This window comes from Lissotriton helveticus, chromosome 4_1 (genome assembly GCF_964261635.1).
Source record: "Lissotriton helveticus chromosome 4_1, aLisHel1.1, whole genome shotgun sequence".
NCBI classification, from domain to species: Eukaryota; Metazoa; Chordata; class Amphibia; order Caudata; family Salamandridae; genus Lissotriton; species Lissotriton helveticus.
The window spans coordinates 2007848777-2007871898 of NC_136063.1; the positions used below are offsets into that span (position 1 = coordinate 2007848777).

A 23122-nucleotide genomic window follows, 5' to 3' on the forward strand; every position below is an offset into this window, starting at 1 on the left:
GACATAGACATAGCATTAATCACCGAAACCTGGCTCAACTACTCCTCCACACCACTCCTGGACACTCTTGTTCCCCCAGGCTTTATTATCACCAACAGAGACAGAAAAGACTAAAGAGGAGGAGGCATGGCAATCATTCACAGAGAAAATATTTCTGTGTTGGAAACTGACTCCTTCAACTACAACCCCTTTGAGTGCCTAAAAGTCAACATCAACACGAGCAATAATGAAACACTAATCTGCCACCTTATTTACCACCACCCAGACAACTCCACCACTTTCACTGAATACCTGTCTGACCTTATTGCCCACTGCTCACTAGGAAATGCGAATAACTTAATTCTGGGAGACCTCAGCATACACTGGAATGAAGATAACAACCCGCTAATTCAAAACCTGAGCGAGCTGCTTCATAACAACATCCTCATGCAACACTGCACAGAAGAAACACACAACAAAGGAGCAATCCTAGATGCCATTATCACCAAACGTGACTCAGTGCAGATAAACCACACCCTGCCCATAGACCGGTCTGACCACTACTTAATCCTCTTCCACCTCACTCAGCCAGTCACTCTACAACGCCCCACCCAAGAAGAGCCCAAATGGACCAGAAACCTCTCCCAGAACAACATGACTGACCTGCAAGAAAAAGTCAACTCCCTCCTCAGCACCTCCACCGTGGATCTATCCACGACAGAACTCACCGACCTTTACAACACATCCCTGACATCCATTCTAGACCAGATAACCCCTCTGAAACTAAACAAAAGTCAGGAACATCCCATCCTGGTTCAATACAGACATCAACAACGAATGGAGACACAACTCAGAGCCACAGAAAGACTTTGGAGAAACAACCCCTCCACAAGCCTACTCAAACAACTCAAAGCAGCTCAAAGAAATTACAAAAACACATCTGTAATGAAACATGTAACTTTTTCTGCTCCGCCCTGGACAATGCAAAGAACAGGCCCAACAAATTGTTAAAAATCATCAAGCAACAAACCACCAAGCCCCCGTATCCTCCAACCAGGCCTTCAAGGAACTGTACGAAAACTTCGCCAACTTCATCGAAGAAAAAAGTCTCCAAGATTGAGCTCTCAAGACACATCACCACCAACCCTGCCTGCGAAAGCCTGCCCCTAGTCCCAACCGAAAGCACATGCCTGCACCACACAAATACCTGGAGGTCCTTTAATCCCATAAGGGAAGCTGAGATTATCAAGCTAATCTCCACCTCCAAACCCGCGTCTCACGTCCTTGACCCCATACCTACCCAAATGACCAAAAAACTCAAACTCACCATAGCCCCGTTCTGGTGTAGAATCATCAACAGCTTCCTGAGAACCGGGAGCATACCGGAATGCCTTAAAGTTGGCCAAATAATGCACTACTAAAAAAAACAGGCCTGGACTGCACAGATCTGAACAACTTCAGACCCGTAACCAATCTCCCCCTCCTGTCCAAAATCCTCGAAAAATGCATCCTATCACAATTGACTCAGCACATGGACAACATCAACCTTTTTGATCCCCACTAATCGGGTTTCAGAAAAGGCTACAGCACTGAGACAGCCATCCTAAACATCACAGATGATATTCGCAAGTCACGCGATAACAATCACTGCTGCCTACTCATTCTTCTTGACCTATCGGCAACCCCTGACTCGGTAGATCACATCTTCTCATCAAGGCTCTACAAGAAAGGGTGGGTGCTGATGAGATGGTCCTCTGCTGGTTCACCTCTTTCCTCCACAAACCAGTTGCAAAGGATAAAAATCAAAAACTTTACCTTCGACCTTCACCCCGTCAGTAGGGGTGTGCCCCAAGGTTCAGTGCTCCCACCACAACTGTTCAACATATACATGGAACCCCTCACCTCCATACTTAAAATGCTAATATACCCTTCCACCTATATGCTGATGACACCCAGATCTATCTGGAAACTTCCTCCCCAGATGACATCCTCAGACTAAACAACACCCTAAAAGAAATTCAACACTGGCTGTCCCTAAATCACCGTAAAACGTAACCAGGACAAAACAAAGATTCTCCTCATCTCTAACAAAGAAGAGAACTCACAAATTGCAGAATGGCTTAAAGCTTTGGATGCTCTGAATGGAAATCTCACCCTGGCTAACTCCGTAAAATCACTAGGAATCACCCTGGACCCCAAATTAGACATGACCAAACACATAAAAAATTCTGCAAAGACCACCTTCCTCAACCTGAAGCTTCTCTACAAAATGAAACCATTCATACCTAACAAAGACCTAAAACAAGCCACCCAAGCACTGGTGCTATCCAGACTCGACTATGGTAACACAACCTTACCTGGCACTGTTAACACCCACCTAGCTCCCCTAAAAACAACCCTCAACACAAAAAATGGTTTTGAAAGAATACTTCTGGACGCATTTTAGAGTAATTTAACATACATGATTCAAAACACTACATTTTTTAAAACTTTAAAAACAATTACATTTCTGCAGCACATCATTTCATTTACTGAACAGTATAACATCTGGGTTGCTGCTCCAGCTGACATAATACCATAATTCATGAAAAGAGGTTTTAAAACATACATCTAGGTGATTTTAAAACAGGGCAAACAAATAAAATTTGCTCTTAAGCACCCTTACAAAAATTACACAACCTGTCGTCCCAACTTTTTCACCGCCAAGCATCTGTGACGCAGGCTAAAGGGAGACAATTCAGCCTAAACAATAACATACATCAGTTGACAATATGCTGTACATTCCAGCCTAGATAGGGGTGCAGCGCCAAAACACAGCAAGGCCGTATTATTTCACACAGTCTCTATTTTCCCACAGAGACAATGTTGTGTACAATAGATCTATCTATTATGCATATGTTGATATAAAATTAAGATTTTTCTGCAAATCTTAAGGTGTCAAATCTAGTGATGCAATATCAGCCACGTAAAGTTGTGTCCCCATAGGGTAAGATCCTACCTTTGGGGCATCTCCACCTACACAGCTCATCAATTCTGGCAAATCAGCAATGTATAATGAAAAGAGCTGAGGTGCTAATAGGCATCCTTGTTTTAGGCCATTTTTGGTTTCAATTTTTGACATAAGACCACGATTACCACCAAGCATTACATGACACCACATTGAAGTGTGCAGAGCAATGATCAATTTTGAGTAGTCCTTTTGGGATGCCCAGAGCTCTAAGTTTCTTCTACAAGGTATGCCTGTCCACGTGGTCAAAGGCATTTGAAAAATCAATGTAGGTGTGTAGACAGGCACACCCCGCTTCTAGCCATACTTTCCCACCATTAAATGCAACACAGTTATGTTAACAAAAGTGGAGCAATTTGGTCCAAAACCCGCCTGCTCCAGCTGCATGATTTTCTTTTCTTCTGCCCAGCCTTTTAGCTGGTTTAACACACACTGCAAAGGTCTTTCCATTGGCATCTAACAGCGTGATTTTCCTAGAGTTACTAGGGGCATTAGTAGGTACTTTTTTATGTAATGGGATATGATACTGCCCCTCCACGAATTTGGTATCTCCCCGGTAGATAGAAAAATCTAAACAGTACTGCCAGATAGATAGCCCATAAACCAGACTAAACCTTCATGATAGTAACAGGCAGATGGTAAAGACCTCTAGCCACTTAGCACCTAGAGCCAAAAATGATATCTTTGACTTGTGACCTAGATGGATAAGGGAGAGCAGTACTTATCATACTATATCAATGAATCCAGTATTATTCTCCAAATCTTTCGGGGCATACAAGAAGGAAATGTAGCTGCACCATTCAATGCTAGAGATGTTATTAGTTTTAGGCTTACACGTTATACCACTACATTCTCCAATAATCTTCCAGAATAATCTGCAGTTTTTTGTTTAACGACTTCCATAATTTTGACCCACATTCTATCTACGTGCTATTTTTTTTGCACCAACAGCCACCTAGCTCTAATTCGTCTTAAAGAATTTATGAGCTTGCTATGTTCTTTTGAGTAGTAACGTAATTGTCGCCTTTGTAATTTATTGATCAACTTGGTTGAAGATGAAACCCCTATATGGATTTTTCTCCAACTTCCTATTTTTTCTCCCAAGTATAGAATTGACTCTCTCCTTACAAATGTTTGTATATCTTCTATGAAAGTATCTATTGACATCCACCCTTATTCAGGAATTTTCTTTAAAGTTCTTCATGGGTCTCCTTAGCTCTCCTGGAAGGGGCAGTTTGTTAAGAGTATTTTAGGATACCCTTCTATTAACAACATTTAGATGAACCTCTTCATCCTTGCCAATCTGCCAAGGAAATATAGTATCTGGGTTTCTATCAATAGTGAGAGATATCATTTTATGATCACTCCAAATGTTATTAATCACCATCAATTCCTTTAGGCAGGGAAAGATCGAATAGGAGGCAATATTATAGTCAATTATTGAGGTAAATGGCACGCATTATGATCCTCATGGACAAGGATGTCATTATCTAATCTCCCATTCACTTTCACTTTCATAAAGTCTTTATTTCGATTTACGTATCATGAAAGACATACATTTAAAAAAAGAAAGGGAACATAAACATTCGAGATTACATATCAATAACAATGAGCTCAGGAGGAGATTTGGTCGATAAGTTAGTCCATCCATTTCAAATAAATTAGTTTAAAACCCAGTTAAAAACTAGCTGTACAGTTCATAAAACAAAGAATCCAGAATACATTTTGCATCACGGAATAGATTAATAACAGTATCAGGTATGTTTGAATATTACCAAAAAAAGACAGGTTCTTATTTATGGCTTAATTTGCGTACACGAATTGCCCATATCCAAAGTAAAAAATTGGCAACGGCAATAGCTATAGGTTCTGAGCAATTAGTTTTCAAAATCCTTAATGCCTCAGAGCCTGTAGTGATGTCCAACTGCAAACAGATAGGCTTCAACCACGTATGTCTGGGATGCTTGTACTGAGGGCAAATGAACAGAATATGTGCAATATTTTCCGTTTGGAAAGGGCAGAATGGGCAACTTGGGTTGATATTGGCTTGCCATTTAGCTGTAAAGGAATTTACAGGGAGCGTACCCACCCTAAATTGGTGGTACCTTTTCCTGTCCCTGGGGAGCGTGATAAAATCCCAGTAGTCCTCTTAGGCAGCCTCGTGTTTTAACTCCAAGTATTCCCTTGAGAGTGAGGGACTAGTGCAAATCCTGAACCTTCTCGAGGAAACCATTGACCATTATAGCTCTCTAAAAACCTTCCCAGACGGAAAAGGATTGGCAATAGGGTTCTCCCACAGTGACTTCAGGCCCATGGCGATGTAAACCGCCCTAGCTTCACTCATCCACGAGAATCTGCGGGAGCTATCTGAATCTCTAACCTCGAGGAATTCCCTAGCATACTGGGAGAGCTCGGGGGTTACCCACAGCCTCCTCCAGTATGCAACAGGTCTGTAACGGGCCACGTCCTCTTGCGTTGACAACCCAGATCATAAAATAGGGGTAATAACGGGGTCGATGGTGGGAGACCAGTTATACCCCTCAAAAACTTATTTTGTGAGTTAGGTAAAGGTGCTAGATTACTGAACCCCCACAACTCTGCCCCATAAAGAATGGACCCGCTGATCTTAGCTCTTCTTAGGTCTCCTTAGCTCTCCTGTAAGGGGCAGTTTGTTAAGAGTATTTTAAGATACCCTTTTATTAACAACATTTAGATGAACCTCTTCATCCTTGCCAATCTGCCAAGGAAATATAGTATCTGGGTTTCCATCAATAGTGAGAGATATCATTTTATGATCACTCCAAATGTTATTAATCACCATCAATTCCTTTAGGCAGGGAAAGATCAAATAGGAGGCAATATTACGGTATACAACCTTTACAACGCAACTTTTACCACAACCTACCATTACCACGCATTTTTTACAACGCAGGATCCATTACAACGCATACCATTACCACGCATGTATTTACAACGCAGGTACTTTTACAACGCATACCATTACAACGTAAGTATTGGTAAGTATATTATTTTATTAAAAATATTATTTGGGTTTTTTGGTAAAGGGGTATTTTTAGGGTTCAGGGTCAGTTTTGGGTTTTTAGGTAAAGGGGTATTTTTAGGGTTTAGGGTCAGTTTTCAGTTTTTGGGTAAAGGGGTATTTTTAGGGTTCAGGGTCAGTTTTCAGTTTTTGGGTAAAGGGGTATTTTTAGGGTTTAGGGTCAGTTTTCAGTTTTTGGGTAAAGGGGTATTTTTAGGGTTCAGGGTCAGTTTTCAGTTTCTGGGTAAAGGGGTATTTTTAGGGTTCAGTGTCAGTTTTCAGTTTTTGGGTAAAGGGGTATTTTTAGGGTTCAGGGTCAGTTTTCAGTTTTTGGGTAAAGGGGTATTTTTAGGGTTCAGGGTCAGTTTTCAGTTTTTGGGTAAAGGGGTATTTTTAGGGTTCAGGGTCAGTTTTCAGTTTTTGGGTAAAGGGGTATTTTTAGGGTTCAGGGTCAGTTTTCGGTTTTTGGGTAAAGGGGTATTTTTAGGGATCAGGGTCAGTTTTCGGTTTTTGGGTAAAGGGGTATTTTTAGGGTTCAGGGTCAGTTTTGGGTTTTTGGGTAAAGGGGTATTTTTAGGGTTCAGGGTCAGTTTTGGGTTTTTGGGTAAAGGGGTATTTTTAGGGTTCAGGGTCAGTTTTGGGTTTTTGGGTAAAAGGGTACAGGGTAAAAATTAAATATAATTAAATTTAAATTAAATTAAATTAAATTGATTAAATTAAATTAAATTAAATTAAATGACATTAAATTAAATTAAATTAAATTAATTAAATTACATTAAATTAAATTACATTATATTAATTTTAATTAAATTAAATTAATAAAAATATTATATACTTACCAATACTTACGTTGTATTTGTATGCGTTGTAAAGGTATATGCGTTGTAAATACATGCGTGGTAATGGTACTTCGTTGTAATGGATCCTGCATTGTAAAAATTGCGTGGTAATGGTAGGCGTGGTAAAAGTATGCGTTGTAACGTCATACATCCCAATATTACAGTCAATTATTGAGGTAAATGGCACGCATTATGATCCTCATGGACAAGGATGTCATTATCTAATCTCCCATTCACTATGATGGCCTCATATTCCCTACATACTTTCAGCAAAAGGGATCCGCTGGAGTCTACTGAGAAGCTTGCCATTGGAATATTCAGTGACTCCTCCCTTTCTATATCAAAGAATAATCTAATAGTATGGTTGGAAATAGTGACATTAAAATCTCCTGCAGTTATTATATTCCTGATCTTTTTTTGGGCTGTAATGACCTGTATGAAATGAAAGAATTCTTTAATGAGGACAATACTCTCATGACCAGGGGGTATACGCACATTCAACAAGATAAGGTGAGTCATGGGACGTACTACACCCTTATGATTAGAGAAAACTCTACAATGTAGTAAATTTGATGGTTGAAGAAGTACCTTATAAGACCATGAATCGTTGGTACTCATAATGTGGCTATTCCACCAGGTGCATGGTCTTTCCTGGATGTTATTGCTGGACTGCTAATAACAATATAATCATTTACGAGGGTCCCATTTACCCATGTCTCTTGGAGACATATATCTGATATTAAGGGGGACAAGGTTTTCTCCACTTATTTGAGCACCCTGATATGTTCCTGTGGAGGAGTTTGATAGAATTGTTAAATAGGGTGCCACAAGGAAGTTAGCCTAGAATCCTTATCAGTGTTTAGTGTCCCCGAACAACCAATGCCATTGTGGCATATCATCATCCCTCAATTCAGGGCTAAGTTCTGACTTACAAGAAACTATGGTCAATTTTGAATTGTGAACCAACTCCTCTGCCAAGACTGTGCCCTTTTCTGCAAGACTAGGATCATTCAAACCTTGTGCCAATTCAATATAGGCATGTGTGATTTTGAAAAATAAAGCAGTGTCAATCTCTCTAGAAATACACTTTTTTACAGTTATTCAATTGCTCTTTCAGAAGGATGGTATCATTGTGGACATATTGCAATCTACTTAATTTCTTACTTGGCAGCCTTAAGCCAGTATATACCCATAACCAAGGCAAGAGAATGCAGGCTCTCGCGGCTGTGGCATACATGGAGGTGGGAATAAATCGCCACACTTTTACAAAACAGCATAAACTGAATGAAGCAGCCAGAAGATATGGCCTTAATCTGGTGATCCACTAGGGAGTCTTGGTCTAGAAATAACCCAAGCTTTCTCTCCTTAGGAAATGGAAATGGTAAATCTCTGATAGATGAATCCCAGCCATAAAGGTTCTACAACTGACTGATGAGCAATAACTCTGCTTTTTAGCATTTAATTTTCAAAATGTTATTTGCAAATCAAAACTTGTATGTACCTGTTCCTCAAACCTCTCTCCTGCACTGCTATTGTGCTCCTCCTCAGCCCTATCCACTGCCCCATGTGCTCCTCCCCCTACCAGGACCTATTTAATGGTTGCCACATTGCGGACATGCCAAAGGTGCACCACAGATAAGCATGCCTGTGCTGCTCTATGCCTGGACTGTGCAGGGTGACATAAACACTGGTACTGCCCTCATCCCCCACTAACCTGCTGCTCTACTTTGTGCCTTGAACCCCATATGTCATACCACCTTACCCTCTGCTGGAGAGACACACCATACAACATGGAAGGAGTGTTCATATGCTCCCTCTGCTGCTCCACCTGCACCACCTCCCCTACAACTCCGATCAAGAACACATCCACAACACCTAGCCCCACACACACTCAAATGCCTACAAACAAACACACCCTCACCGCTTACATACCAAACATCAAATATGCTCCTCAATACCCACTTACTAAGCAAACATGTTACGGAGATCCTGGACCTGCTGGACAAAGATGCCCAGGACCTCCTCTTCCTCACAGAAAGATGGCTGGCCACAGCTTCACTACCAGACATCACTGCCACCATCCCTGTCGAATACAAGATCACCAGGCGAGACATGAGGAGGAATCGTCATTGTCCATAAAGACTCCTTCATCTGCATCTCCTCTGCTGAAACTGGAACTAACAATATGGAACACCCGTCAACCTACAAACCAAGGCAAATTTCACCCCTGGGTAGAATCTTGATATACTGCTTCCCAGGCCTGAGCCACCTTCGCAAGCGCATCATGGACTTCATCACTCCTCTAGTCCGTAAATCCAGCACTTTCATCCTCCTAGGAGACCTCAACTTCCACCTTGCAGACTGGATTGACCCAAACTAAGCAGGTTGCCCTTCCTTACAATGTCAGAAACCTGGGACTAATCCAAAATATCATGGAGGTACACCATGCTGCCGGACACATCCTAGACAACATTACAATCAACGCACCAGGACCCATCACCTGGACAAACCACACCGTAGTCCGTTTCACAATCAATATCTATCAACCCAGAAAACCCCCCACAGAGGACCCAACACCCCGACACTGGAGCAGCCTATCAGAGGAGGACTGGACAATTGCCCTACACAATAACAAACCAGAAAATACAGACCTCTTAGCATGTGGCGATGAGAACTTCAACAAATGTATCACCAACTGTGCCAACACTCTGGCTCCCATGAAATGAAGCAACATAATAAAAATCAGAAAACAAGCCAGCTGGTACACAGAGGCCTAAGAAGGACCTAGCAACCCTGTAAGCAGCTGAAATGGAAATGGAAAACCAGCAAAGGAAAAGTGGAAAAGACTCCTTTAAAGGGAGAGTACCACCAGCTAATCTAAGAAAACAAGAGGAAGGCCCTAGTTGAATGAATAAAGGCCAGTTCCAATGGCAGCAAAGAAATCTTCCCAATCTTCAGACTCCACCACACTCACAGCTGCTGTCAGTAACATCTGTGTAACAACCTCTCTAACTTATTTTGCAGCAGGACCTCAACCATATACAGCACCTTTGCCCCACAATCTGCCCCACTGACCCACTGTAGATCCCTCCCAGTGAGAAACAAAGACAAAAGAATCACCACTTGGGACACCATTAGCACAGAGGAAACAACAACAATCATGAAGACAAGTAACTCAGGGGCCCTAGCAGACTCATGCACCCAAAATTCCTTTGACAAAAGAGCAATCTCTATCAGTGAGGACCTCACCCCAACCTCAGCACCTTAATCAGTGCAGCCATCTTCTCAGAAACATGGAAACACGCAGCCCCCAACATCCGCCTTAAGAAATTCTCAGCCGACTGACCAAACTAACCAGTTACAGACCTTGATCCCTACTTCCCTACCCAGCCAAAGTCTTGGAGAAAGCCATCAACAAGCACCTCTCAACCATCTCACCAAACACCAGCTTCTTGATGCCGCATAATCAGGATTTAGATCCAACCACAGCACAGAAACCACCTTTATAGGAGCAAAGGATGACAACCGGATAATCCAAGTCAGGAGGGAAACCACAGACCTCATTCTTCTAGACTGATTGGATGCCTGATTTGTTTTTATTTATTTATTTATTTGTGCGTTTTTATATAGCGCGGACTTTACCCGAAGGTGTCAGAGCGCTTCACAATAGGAACAGTGGCCTTGGACACAGTCTCCCATCCCATTCTAATCTGAAGACTCCACAAAGCAGGCATCCAGGGACATACCCTCATATGGATCTGATTCTTCCTCACTGGAAGAACCCAAACCGTCAACATGCCCCTCTACTTCTCTGAAGCAAAAATCTTATTTCAGATCCTTTAGGGCTTCTCACTCAGCCCAGTACCGTTGAACATCTGCATAATTCTGCTGGCAGGCATCATATATGCTTACAACATAAGGATCCTCACTTGCACCAATTACACACACCTGATACTGTACCTCTCGGACTAAACATACAACACCAGGAACAAGTTCACCACATGAGTGACATAAGTGTCCATCTGGATGTAATCCAATTGCCTCAAACTGAATTCGGACAGGGTTGAACTAATGGCTACTAGGAAAAATGCCTTGCCACTGGACTCCATCTGGTAGTTCACAGACTTAGAACCTAGCCCCATCTTTTGCTAGCAAGCGAAACCCTCAGAATCATCATAAACAGCAAACTGAACATGATCCCCAAGTCAACAAAGTGATCTCGTCCTGCTTCAAGACCCCAAGGATGCTGGAGAAAATCTTCAAGTGGCTTCCAAACAGCTTCTACTTGAGAACCTTGACTTTACTTGTTCACTTTTTTTTATTGGAGCAAAGGTACATTGTAATTGTGGCCCATTCAATGTTTGTACTTCAGCCACATGTTGTGTAATGCCTGAGTTTTGGAAGACCCATGACTGTTTTTCTGCTACATATTGTCCACTTCTACGGAACTCATATATTGTTTGATGGAACAAATAAATAAATCTTCATTTGGAATTTAAAAACATAGACATCATTGTGAAAGGGACCTCTGTTCCTGTATACAATCAAAACAGCACCAGCAAAAAGACCACCTAAATCACTCATTACCAGCAAACTAGACTAAGGGAATACTCTGTATAAAGAGACAATCAACCAACTCACATGAAGACTGCAGACTGTCCACAATGTAGCAGCCAGACTAGTCCTGATCCTCCCACATCACACCTTAGGGGACTTTACTGGTGCACACACTTCAAACGTGTCACCTACAAAGCACTCCACAACACAGTCTGTGACTACCTGAACAGCAGCATCCTCTTCCACCACCCTTCCAGAGACCTCCGCTTTGCCGATCTCTCACTAGCACATAACCCACGCATACACACAAGAAGAGTGGAAGCCACACCTCCTCATACCTGTTCCCTATAAGCCTAGAATGATCTCCCACAACCCACCAGAGCCTCCTCCTCCTCTCTTGCTTACTTTATCACAAAACAGAATACTTCGCTTTTCGAGTAAGCCCTCAAAGGCTGACCACTCACATCAGCCACCGAGCACCTGGATGCTCTCACAGGTGATTAGGGCGCTATAAAAACCCCAATAACATAGCATAACATTACTCTAAACATTCAGATCAGCACTCAGTGATGTTAACTGCTGACCAATTGAATGTGGTTATCATTTGAGTGTCACCACCATAGGACAGAGACTCAACACAAAGTACCTTTACCCCGAAGATTTAAGAAGAGTATTAAAAATAATAGGAGAAAAAGAGCAGCCATATAGTACTCCTGGTCACCCACAATTGCGGTAGAGAGGTGTAGTATTGTTTTGTATCAATCATAACTCAGTTTGAATATTAAAATAGACTTCACTTTGTCCAGTGACTAGGTGAAAGCAGATCATTCCAAGAAGCCAGTGGCCTCAAATTGGTTCCAGTGCCATTTCACTAGTGAATTCTTGTGATTTGTTTCAGGGCTTGAAGATCAATGTTGGACCAACAGCAATCCATATTATAAACAATCAAAATTGATTTTTTTTCTGACAGCAACTTAAAAACTTAAACCTCTAAAAAAGGTGAAAGGCAGCCAGGAAGAAGAGAGACCTTAATAAAGTTGACAATATCTGAAAAGCCTAACAGAGCTAGAAACATTTAGAATAGACAGGTACTTAAGATGATCCTGACTTGAGAGGGACCATGATGCAGTTAACATCTGACTCTTTTTTGTAGATTTTATTCGTACAATGTTAACTCCTAACACTGGCAGTATCATTTTTATTGTATGCTTAATGGAATGGTGTTTTGCACTGTATCAAGTATAGAACATCCTTTGCCCAGGGCGGAACTCCAATGCTTTTTAATAGCGCTGTTAATTATAGCTTCAATGTTTAATGTCTAATTTGCAAAACGTTAATCTTCACAAAGCATTGTGTTTTTGAATGCAACCTTTTTTGAGGAATTATGCACTGATTTCAAACACTGAAGAATATTCCTAATATGGCCTACTGGTTACACAGAGATGTATTTCTCTTCAGGGAATGGGATTCTAGTTGGAGCAACAAAGGGAATCACATTTTTGGGAGTTCTCCTAACTTTATGTTTTTCGCAGAATAAATGTTATATACAAAATATTATTTAATTAGTAGTTTATTTGATTAGCGTGTTTCTTTCAATATTCAAACTGAGTAATAACAAGCTCTTATATGTATCTACACTTTTCTATAATAAGTAAGCAAAGAATTACTCAGTATGTAAATAGTTCAATTGTACAATTGTTTATGAACATTACATTGTTATAATGATTGTCTCTGTTTTCTTTTTTTACTTAGACCAACAGAGGTGATGCTCTGGCCAGCCGTGTGCAGAATACATTGGGAAACTACGATGAAATGAAGGATTTGTTAACCAGTCATTCCAACCAGAGCCATCTTGTAGGTATCCCAAAGAATGCAGTGCCCCAGACTCCGAATGAGAAAACTGAGCAAAATGTGCTCCATGAACAAAGACATAAAACAAGCCAGTGTCAACAAAGTGGTGGAATTTCATCGTGTTCAATGCCTCCCCCTCCTACATCATTGGTAAGTTCAACTTTGCTGCACAATCACCAGAGTAACAGAAAATCCCGAACAGACTGGTCACGCAGTGGCCAGAGTGCTAACGTTGGTCAAACAAGTCAACCCAGTGGTCAGATAATCAGATCAAAGCATACCACTTCACATGACCAGCCGCAAGGCAGATTTGAAGATCTCTACAGCTGTGAACAACAACATCAAAATACAAGCACAGAAGAGCCACCAGGGGCATCCTCCCACTCAAGGAGGCATAACCACTCTAAGTTAACATCTGCCGAACAGTCCCACAGAGACAGTCATCATTCCAGTTCACCAGTGGATGCTGAATGCATAGGACACGTTTCCGGATCTCCACTCCCATCTACTTCTTTGCTAAATGCCAATACTGGACTTTCTTCCCAGACCTTTCCTCCTGTGCTTCACCCTAAAACAAGCACGATGCAGCAAAAGCCCACTGCTTATGTTAGGCCCATGGATGGCCAAGACCAAATACCAAATGAGTCACCAGACTTGAAACATCTGATGGAGTTAGAAGATGGATTTACTAATCAGGCTTTTGCAGCAATTCTGGAAGGAAAGATCAGTGCAACCGGATCTAAGAACAAACTGCCAAAGCTCACAATCCCGCAAGCAAGTGAAGTAAGTCTTGTTTCTACTTTCTACTGCATGCTTCAGAAACTGTGATTGTAAGATTATCTTCTATGAATGATCTCTAAATTAGAACTATTGGCCTACTTCAAATGAATAGAAAGGTTTCCCTTTATTTGCATGTTCAGATAATGTAAATGCAAAGCTTGTCATGTCAGTGGCGAGAATATATTTTACTGCCTCTTGCAATATTGCACTTTTCGACTTCTCAGTAATCCTACTGCTGTGACAAGACTACACTATTTCTGCTATCAAAACAGCCTCTTTCCTTTAGTATGTGTTAGTAAGTTTTTCTGACAATCACAAAGGAAATTCTGACATTGTCCTATGAGCTTTGATTTCTAGCTTTGATTGCAAGATGGCCAACTGGGTAATTTACCCTTTAATGGCAGCTGGTTTGACATTAAATCATTAATGTTAATAACAGGAGTAGCAAATTAACTTTGTATCCTCATGAGTTTGGCCAATTGAGGCCCAATAAATTGTGTTATAGCAACAGTTGCTCTTTACAGTGCCTAGCAACAGAAATAATTGAAATATAAAACACTGTTTCAAATATAAGTTATTATTTCAAACTATTGATACTTCTGCTTTTGTTTGTATTACACTGGGTACCATTTGTGTAGTTAGACGCTGACTTATCTAATTGCTGGTTGTTCCTTGTTCAGCCAAGTGCCAATCCCCTATCAAGAAACAGTGGTTGCCATCAAAGAGATTGCTGCTTCTTCTTACTCCATTGTGTGTTTTTTTAAATTTAATGAAAACAGTATTTTGCCCGATTTGACATTTCAAGTCAGATGACAAATTCACTCCTACTCCTGGTTTTCCCCCACACAAGTTTCGCATTTTGAAAGGGGGGAAAACATGCAAATTTACTATGTAGTAGAATCGAAACCATATACTATATCGATCTTCAGAATTCGAAATCAGAAGATACAAGAGCGGGGTGCATTCGATTACTATATAACACATCTGAAATATGGATATTATGCTTAGGAGACACTAGGGAGGACTCACACATGAATCGTAATAAATGAGTTCGTATAAAAAGTAAAGTTTTGGGCCTACTTTGAGTAAATGATTCATAAAAACTGGCGTTAACATTGCATTCTATTAACCACTGGGTGGCTAAAAATCAACCTTTAACATCGAATTACCATTGTCACTTTTGAACCTACATAAATGAGTCATCACGTCAGTAGACGTGCAGAGGTCGAGAAAAAAATGAAAGTAACTGTTAAATTCTTTACTCATAATTATATATTATTAGGTCTCAAAAGTAACCTTTAATTTCACCTCGGTTTTATGATTGTATGTTTTTGACTAGCACAACGGATGTTGTCATGTATTGAAAACTAAGATCAGTTTCGAGTATAGGATGAAGATACTGTAAGTCTTTTTAAACAAAGGGATGTTGTACATGTCTACAGAAGCTGGCGTTGGTGATGCCTCACATTAGACCTGAGAATAGTGAATTAGTGTTTTATCTGATTTGTTTGTGTCTGATAGTAATATAATGGCTTTGAGGTTTAACACTGGATAAATACATTTCTCATGACATGGATATAACAAGGCGAAAACATATTCATTGCTTTCTGACCTTTTTATGATGTCATTAACACTGTGAGTTTTTTATTCCCATCTAAGGTATGGGAAATATTTTTAGGAGACCTCATGAAAGGCACATTGAAACGTAAATATCTTAACAGAGTTCAATGTGTCTACTAAGTAGCTCTTTGGAAAAATAACATTTTGGACTATAATGGCCTCAGTGTTGTTTAACATTCCAGAGGCAACAAGGGCTAATGTGTGCTGGAGCGTTGCTGGGTGAACTTTATAAAATGATTCTCAAAGAAGCAAAATATCTATTTTTATCACATGAATGTTTTTTCTTGCATGTCAATTTAGTACAGAATTTAATTTCTGTATGGGTCCTTTTACATTTGTTTATGTTTGAAGGGCAGAAACTATTTTTATGTTCAATGTGGGAAGAATGTAAACATAGGGGCCGATTCACAAAAGCATTTATGAGTGCAGGGATTAGCACTATAGCAGTACTGTTTTATGTGGCCATAAACGCCTTTGTGAATCCGCTCAAAACGTCCCTTTCTGTATTTGTGAAAGCGCGAAGAGAGACATAGTTCTTTCTGTATGACTATTCCTCGAATATTGCCATTTAAGATGTTTAGGGTCTAGTTTACAAAGACAAGAGTACTTAAAAGAGTACTAAAGGTTTAGTACTTTACACGCTCCAAAATGTCTTTGTGAATGGGCCCTAGAGTGTCATCGAGAAATAAACTGCATGAACATTAAAGACTAAATTATACACCCAAAACTTATATGATCATAATATATATAATTTATTTAATTAAAACTTATAGCATGAGTAACTGTGCCAATCAGCAGATGAGGAAAATACCTGCGCAAATGTAATTTACGATGCTTTTAGAGTGGTCAAAGTATTATTTCTGCATTGTAAAAGTATCACAATGTGTTCAGCTTGCAGCGATAACATGGGTTTCGACTGCTACTTCTTGAAATTTTCGAATGGTATTTCAGATGTCTGTAAAATGATTTGCCCCCAATGTACATGAAGTCTGAGAAGTGAGTTATAAAGAGACTCTTTGACGCTAAAAACATGTCTGATTAGGGATCATCTGGCTCTCCGCTGCTGGTATGGTATTGCTCAATAGTCTGCACTTTCTCACGGACCATGGTGCTGGCCTTTCATCCACTGGGTGCATGAGTTAAATCCACAAACTCAATGAGGGAACCAGCCTGTTCGTTGTGGGAGATTTGAACCTGCATATTGTTTTTTTTTTTTTTCAATTTTTTAATGAATAGAGCAACAGGAAAGCCAAGGTACAAAACATGATATACTTTAGAATTCAATAATCACGAATTTCCAATAAATTTCTCAAATAACAAACAAGAGATAAGAAGTTAAAAAAGTAGAAAACGATATGCAAAGATAAAAGGAAGGTTCCTCGAGATAGAAGAAGTCAGCCCACTACAGCGGTAAAATTTTCCTGGACATTAAGTACAAAATATGCAATTTATAAAGTGCATCAGCGAAGACGTGCAAAACTGCAATAAAGTGCTAGTGCAAAAGTGCCAAAAGTACAAAAAAGTACTATCTTGAAAAGTGCAAAGTGCAATCTGATATAGGAAAAGGTGCAATAAGTGTAGATGTCCTGGAAATCAGATAGAAGGCTTTAAAAGAAAAGTCATCTCCTCACAATTTACTTCTTGATTCATCCTCCCTTAATTACTTCTAGAGTCTCAAAATATTTCCAGTTCCTCTCAAATCTCCCAACAGCTCCCACTCTACCCGCATATGCCTTTTCGAAAAAACATGTTCTCCTCATTTTGTTGAACCATTTTAAGTGTGATGGGATCTCGCTGGACTTCCAGTTTTGAAGAATTAAGGAGCGAGCAACTGCGCAAGATATAAATATAAATACCTCTCCTGCTTTATTAAACCTGTTCCTATCTTTGCATATACCGAACAGTTCTACTTCTGCTGTTGGTGGAAGACATTTCCCAATAGCCTGTTCGATATCGGCAAATATTCCCTTCCAGAAAGTTTCTAACTGGTGGCAAGAGAATGTGATGCCATCCTCCCTGGCTACTAGCCAAACATCTGAAACATTTATTCTCAGCTCCGGGAAACATCCTTTCCAAAGCCTCCGGTGTATAGTATGCTAACCAACGGTACAGAAAACACATCCTTTTATAGTTGGCAGCTCGCAATGACCTATTCCCCAACTCACAAATGACCTCCCAACCTTTGTAGAAAAGTTACATTTTGTAGCGAGATTTATTTTCTCAAGATGGCTGTCTACTAAAACATTTTGATTTGAACAATGAAGCATTTTATACCAGTATCCGATACCTTCCCTCATTCCATCATACAAAGCTGTTAGTATGCTATTAGGGGGATTAAACAGGCCACTTATCTCTTTTCTAATAAAATTAAAGATCTGCATATATTCAAAAAAAGTCGGGTGTAATGAACCATTTATTCTAGCGGCTACCTCCTGCCAGCTAATTACCCTGTTTTGGATTACAAAATGTCTTAACTCTCGGAAGCCGCAAAGTTCCCAAGATTTAATACAATTCAGGCTTAGTGGAAGGCCTATTTGAGTACATTCTTTTAAACTTAGATAGTGAGAACTATCAGTACCATGTTTTCTGAAAAGAAGCGACATTCTTGAGGCATATTCTCTTAATGTTTTATATCTTGACCTCTTTGGGAGCTTTGCGATTTTTAAAAAAACTGGAATTTGGGAGCCTACTTCTTGTACCATTCTTGTTAGAAAGAAATTATCTCTTGTTTGATTATTCCTCAGTAATCCTGCCAATATATTGAAAAATGCGGCTTCATAATAGGTCCTTAAGTGGGGTAGGGTTAAGCCTCCTTGTTCAGCTGGAAGTTGTAATACTGGAAGTTTAACTCTTGAAGTTTTGTTACCCCATATAAAGCCTCTCAGCATTGTTTCGAGTTCTTTAAAAAATGTTAAACCTGCATATTGGTGATCATTTGATTACAAGAGCTTTGGAGTTTATTCAGGCCGTTATTACATTGGGATGTTCAAAGTTGGTGCATAAAGTTGACTGAGCGGCCCATTCACAAAGGTATTTTTAGCCTTTAATTGAAAAAGAAATTAACATTTTCTAGAGCACACTATATGCGAGTTGCCATGGCGCTAGGCCAGTTTAGCACATAAGCCTAAAACAGGAGGATGGAAACTTCCATGAAACCAGAACTAGGAGGAGACAATCCCGTTTTTCAAATGTTTGCAGAAAACTTTAATTGTTATAGCTCCTGTAATATTTAATGGTAAAAATTCCAGAGTTTGGTCGTGGCATGCGAGAAAGAGCGCCCACCCCATCTGGCTTTGCAGATAATGGGGACCACAACCTTCCTACTAGAAGCCAATCTGAGCGGCCTGGTGGGCACAAACCACTGAAGAGTTGGGTGAACAAGCCACGGTTCCTTTTCGTGCAGTGCTAGAAAAGCTGTGCAAAGCACTTTAATTATAATTAGCTTCCTCACTGGGAGTCCTTGCATGCTTCGACCCAAGACTCCAGCTATTAAATGGGATGTTTGTAAAATTTAAATTAGTCATACTCAAACAATCCAACATAGACGTTGGTGGTTTAGAAAAATAATGAATTAAGGACATTTCTCAAACTCTCATTTTATAACTACTGCATTTTCTTAACAATTAATTGACGAAATGTGTATCAAAATGTATTTTTGTAATGGTTTTAATTAATCAGAAACAATAAACTTTTGTACTTACTTACACTGGGAGCAAGTGAAGGGCCTTCAAGCCCTTGTCAACATAAAGATGTTTAGGAAGGTCTGTAGCATTTTGATCAACCTAGAGCTTGTTCCGTGAGAATTTATTGTTGTTCAGGTACAAACCGTTGCAGTAGTCCAAACAAGAAGTGAACAGGGCCTCAGCCACCGATTTACGGAGCTCTGGCAGGATAAACAGGAAAATCTTTTTCAAGCATCCGATGATGTACAAAACCGAGGTCTTGGTTTTTGGGGTTCAGCAATCCATTTGGTCTGAACTGTAGTGGCCTGAATCATGTGGTCTCTTACCTACCCCAATGGAGTCAGCTAATAACCTTGGGGTTTGATTGATCTGCAGATTGAAGGTCAAGGAGTTATCAAAAAGAACCCCAACGTTATTAGCTGACTCCATTGGGGTAGGTAAGAGACCACATGATTCAGGCCACTACAGTTCAGACCAAATGGATTGCTGAACCCCAAAAACCAAGACCTCGGTTTTGTCCGCATTAAGTTTAAGGAAGTTGTATTTCATCCAAAACTGATTCCTTCCATGCAGTTCTTAAACTTGCCTGCCACCAAGGAGATACTGCCTGTAATTGAAATGATAATTTGGGTGCCATCTGTTTATGATAGGACTTAGAAGCCAAAAGAGCAAACCACGACTGCTCTTAGAGCAACTTAGAGATTGAAAAGATTATGGCTAAGTGAGGAACCCTGAGGAACCCCACGCAGAAGGCTAAATGCCTTAGCCATGAACTATCCTGAGACAACAACTTGCATCCTCTCTGCAAGAAAGGAGTGTAGGAAGTCAAGTGCCCTAGCATCCACTCTTAGATGTTGTATGTGATGGACCATACGCTCAGGAGAGACTGTTTCAAATGCACTAGTTTTGTCGAGCATAACCAAAATTGTGGCTACGTCCTGATCCACCTGGTCTCTGATGCAATTTTCTGCCATTACTAATGTGGTCTCTGTTAGCCTTGGGTGGAATTCGTGGAGTTTCACTCTATGGAATTCAGTAGAGTTGTAAAAAAAGGCTCGCTGTGATTTAGCGCTGGAAACTTGTTCTATACTAAAAAATCAGAGCATTCAGCTCCATGCACCACGTCTGAGGGCTATCTTCTCTAGTTGAATTTGCTGCCACCTGAGTAGGCTTTCTACTCAAGTGGTAGCTTTCTGACCGTGAAGAGTGGGGACTGCCCGTGACCACCGCATTGGAGAAATCTCGCCAGGTGCCCTTCTAGGGACCAAAAATCGTGATAGGGGACATCAAATCTCGCTCACACTTGCCAACTTACTGTTTTTGAGCCATCCTTACTTGCAAGTTAGGTAAGTGTGTAAATCAGGGATTAAGCCAATTCAACATGTTTTGGAGCTCAGAGCACATGTACTAGGGTATGGTTGCAGAACTCCAGAGTCAAAAAATCTGAAGCTTCAGTCCCAAAAAAGTAGGTGACATACTAAAGAGGCATTGGCATTTTCCTTCACATTTTATAACGTGTATAGAATACACTGATGTTTATGTAAACACAAGAATAATATACTGCTTGCAAACCACCGGGCGATGCCTCTTGATTCTATTTCAGAACAATAAAATGTGTGAGCCTACCTACAAATTGATTACACTTAGTTTATCACTTAAATCGTGAATTATAGACAACTTCCATGTTTGTATTCTTATCCTGAAGATATTTGATGGGATTTAGTGACCACGCAAAGCGACAAGCTTGTGTCAGATGTCTCCCAGATCGCTCTGTTATTGCTGTATATATTGATTAGTTCATCGCATTCCTGCCTAGCTGTAAAACAAACTGCTGCCATTCTGCATTTAACAGAAAAAACGATGATAGGTTCTTAGATGTATTGATTCATACAATTGTTACTGTAGGAGGTTTTATGAATTACTGCACCTTAGAACTTCACAAGCTATTTCGGCTTGTACTTCATTTAAAGTGGTAATGTACTGCTTTTACTATTGAAACATGTATGCAGCACAGCTTTACTGGAGGAATATCTGATTTGTTAAGGATGGTTAACAATGTTTCTTTATATAAAATGAGATTGGGTATGACTGTATATCTAGCTTAGGATGTTCTACTTAGAGGATTGAGATATTGATGTATATTGTTATATAGATATCAGTCCAGTGCTTTTTGTTTAGTGTAGTAGTTCATGCTCATGGCCTGGTTACACCCTAAGGTCAATTAATGAATTATTTTGTGAACAATTATTATTGCTAGCTTGTGTTGTAAAATAGATGGCTTTTTGCTCTAAAACCTGCCCTAACAATGTGCTAAAATTGGTAATGTTCAAGACAATGTGAGTGTAACAATGTTTAAATATCCAAATGCTGGGATTAAAATGTCTAGGGCCAGATGCAGCACTTGGCAGTCAGGCCACACCAAAGTGATCCTGTGGCAGCTTGAACCATGTTACGAGGCAGTCCATTTACCTTTAAAAGACAACCAGAAGGTATCCTAAGAAATAACAAACAAAGAACCCCCTGGGTCTGATAGAGAAAGGAATGAGTCTTATTGATAGTACTCATTCATTTTCTTTTCACACCCAGGGGGTTTCTTTGTGTGTTAGTGCTTACTGAATAGGGGAACCAACTCCTGCGGTCACAAAAAATTCCCTCTAACCCTTATAGAGTTGTGATATCCTAATGAAACCAGAAGATTTATTTCTTCCTCCAGAGCCTGAGCAACACATCAGGGCTACATAGTAAAATTTTAATTGTTTAGCCAATAAGATGGGCAAGTTGTAGAGGATCCTCTTTGGGAGTCTTATCACTAAAACAACCCCTACACCAGGGTTAAGCTGTCTTGCAACATCAGAATCGACTCACCATGTCCAGTTACTCTAATGATGAGGAAGATATTAGAAAATGGTTAGGAGCAACCTCAAACAGCTGTGACAAAAAACAGTCCAACCACAGAAGTGAGATCCAACAGCACTAGCCCTCAGGCTTTGGCAAGACAATTGCCATTAGAAGCTTTGATGTGAAAGGCACAATGATTCAAGTAAGTCGGGATATTTTAGGGACATGTCTGAAAACACACTAATAAAAATAAAAAATGCAATTTGCACATGCACACAACACAAACTAAATAGAGCATCTTTATTTAAGGTTACCAACAGGCGACACACCTCATCCGACGTAAACAAAGAGACTCTGTACAGGGATCAGTACTAGGTGTTTCTCACAGTGAAGCAGCAAGCATCAGTTGTCATCAATCAATCAATCATTCAATTTGTATAGCACACTACTCACACGCTAGGGTCTCAAGGCGCTGGGGGGAGGGGTCCGTTATTGCTCGAAAAAGCCTGGTCTTGAGTTGCTTTCTGAAGGAGAGATGTCCTGGGTCAGCCGTAGGTGGATGGGGAGGGTGTTCCATATCTTGGCCGCCAGGTAGGAGAAGGATGTTCCTCCGGCGGTGGCTCTGCGAATGCGTGGTATGGTGGCGAGGGCGAGGCTGGTCGATCGCAGCTGGCGGGTGGGCGTGTAGAAAGTGAGGCGGTTGTTGAGGTACTTGGGGCCCAGGTCGTTGAGCGCCTTGTGTGCGTGGGTGAGGAGTCTGAACGTGATCCTCTTGCTGACGGGGAGCCAGTGCAGGTCTCTCAGGTGGGCGGAGATGTGGTTGTGGCGGGGGATGTCCAGGACGAGTCGTGCGGAGGCATTCTGTATGCGCTGGAGTATTTTCTGTAGTTTGGCTGTGGTTCCCGCGTAGAGGGTGTTCCTGTATTCC

The 23122-nt window shown here is 40.6% G+C and overlaps 1 protein-coding gene across 1 annotated transcript in view; it reads left to right on the top strand.

Annotated features, from left to right (window-relative positions):
• AFF2 (ALF transcription elongation factor 2) overlaps window positions 1–23122 on the top strand; it is a 971857-nt gene that overhangs the window by 239412 nt on the left and 709323 nt on the right. Inside the window, exon 3 of the mRNA XM_078688633.1 lies at window positions 13175–14056. Coding sequence (XP_078544759.1) covers window positions 13175–14056 — 882 coding nt within the window. The remainder of the gene's footprint in view (window positions 1–13174; window positions 14057–23122) is intronic.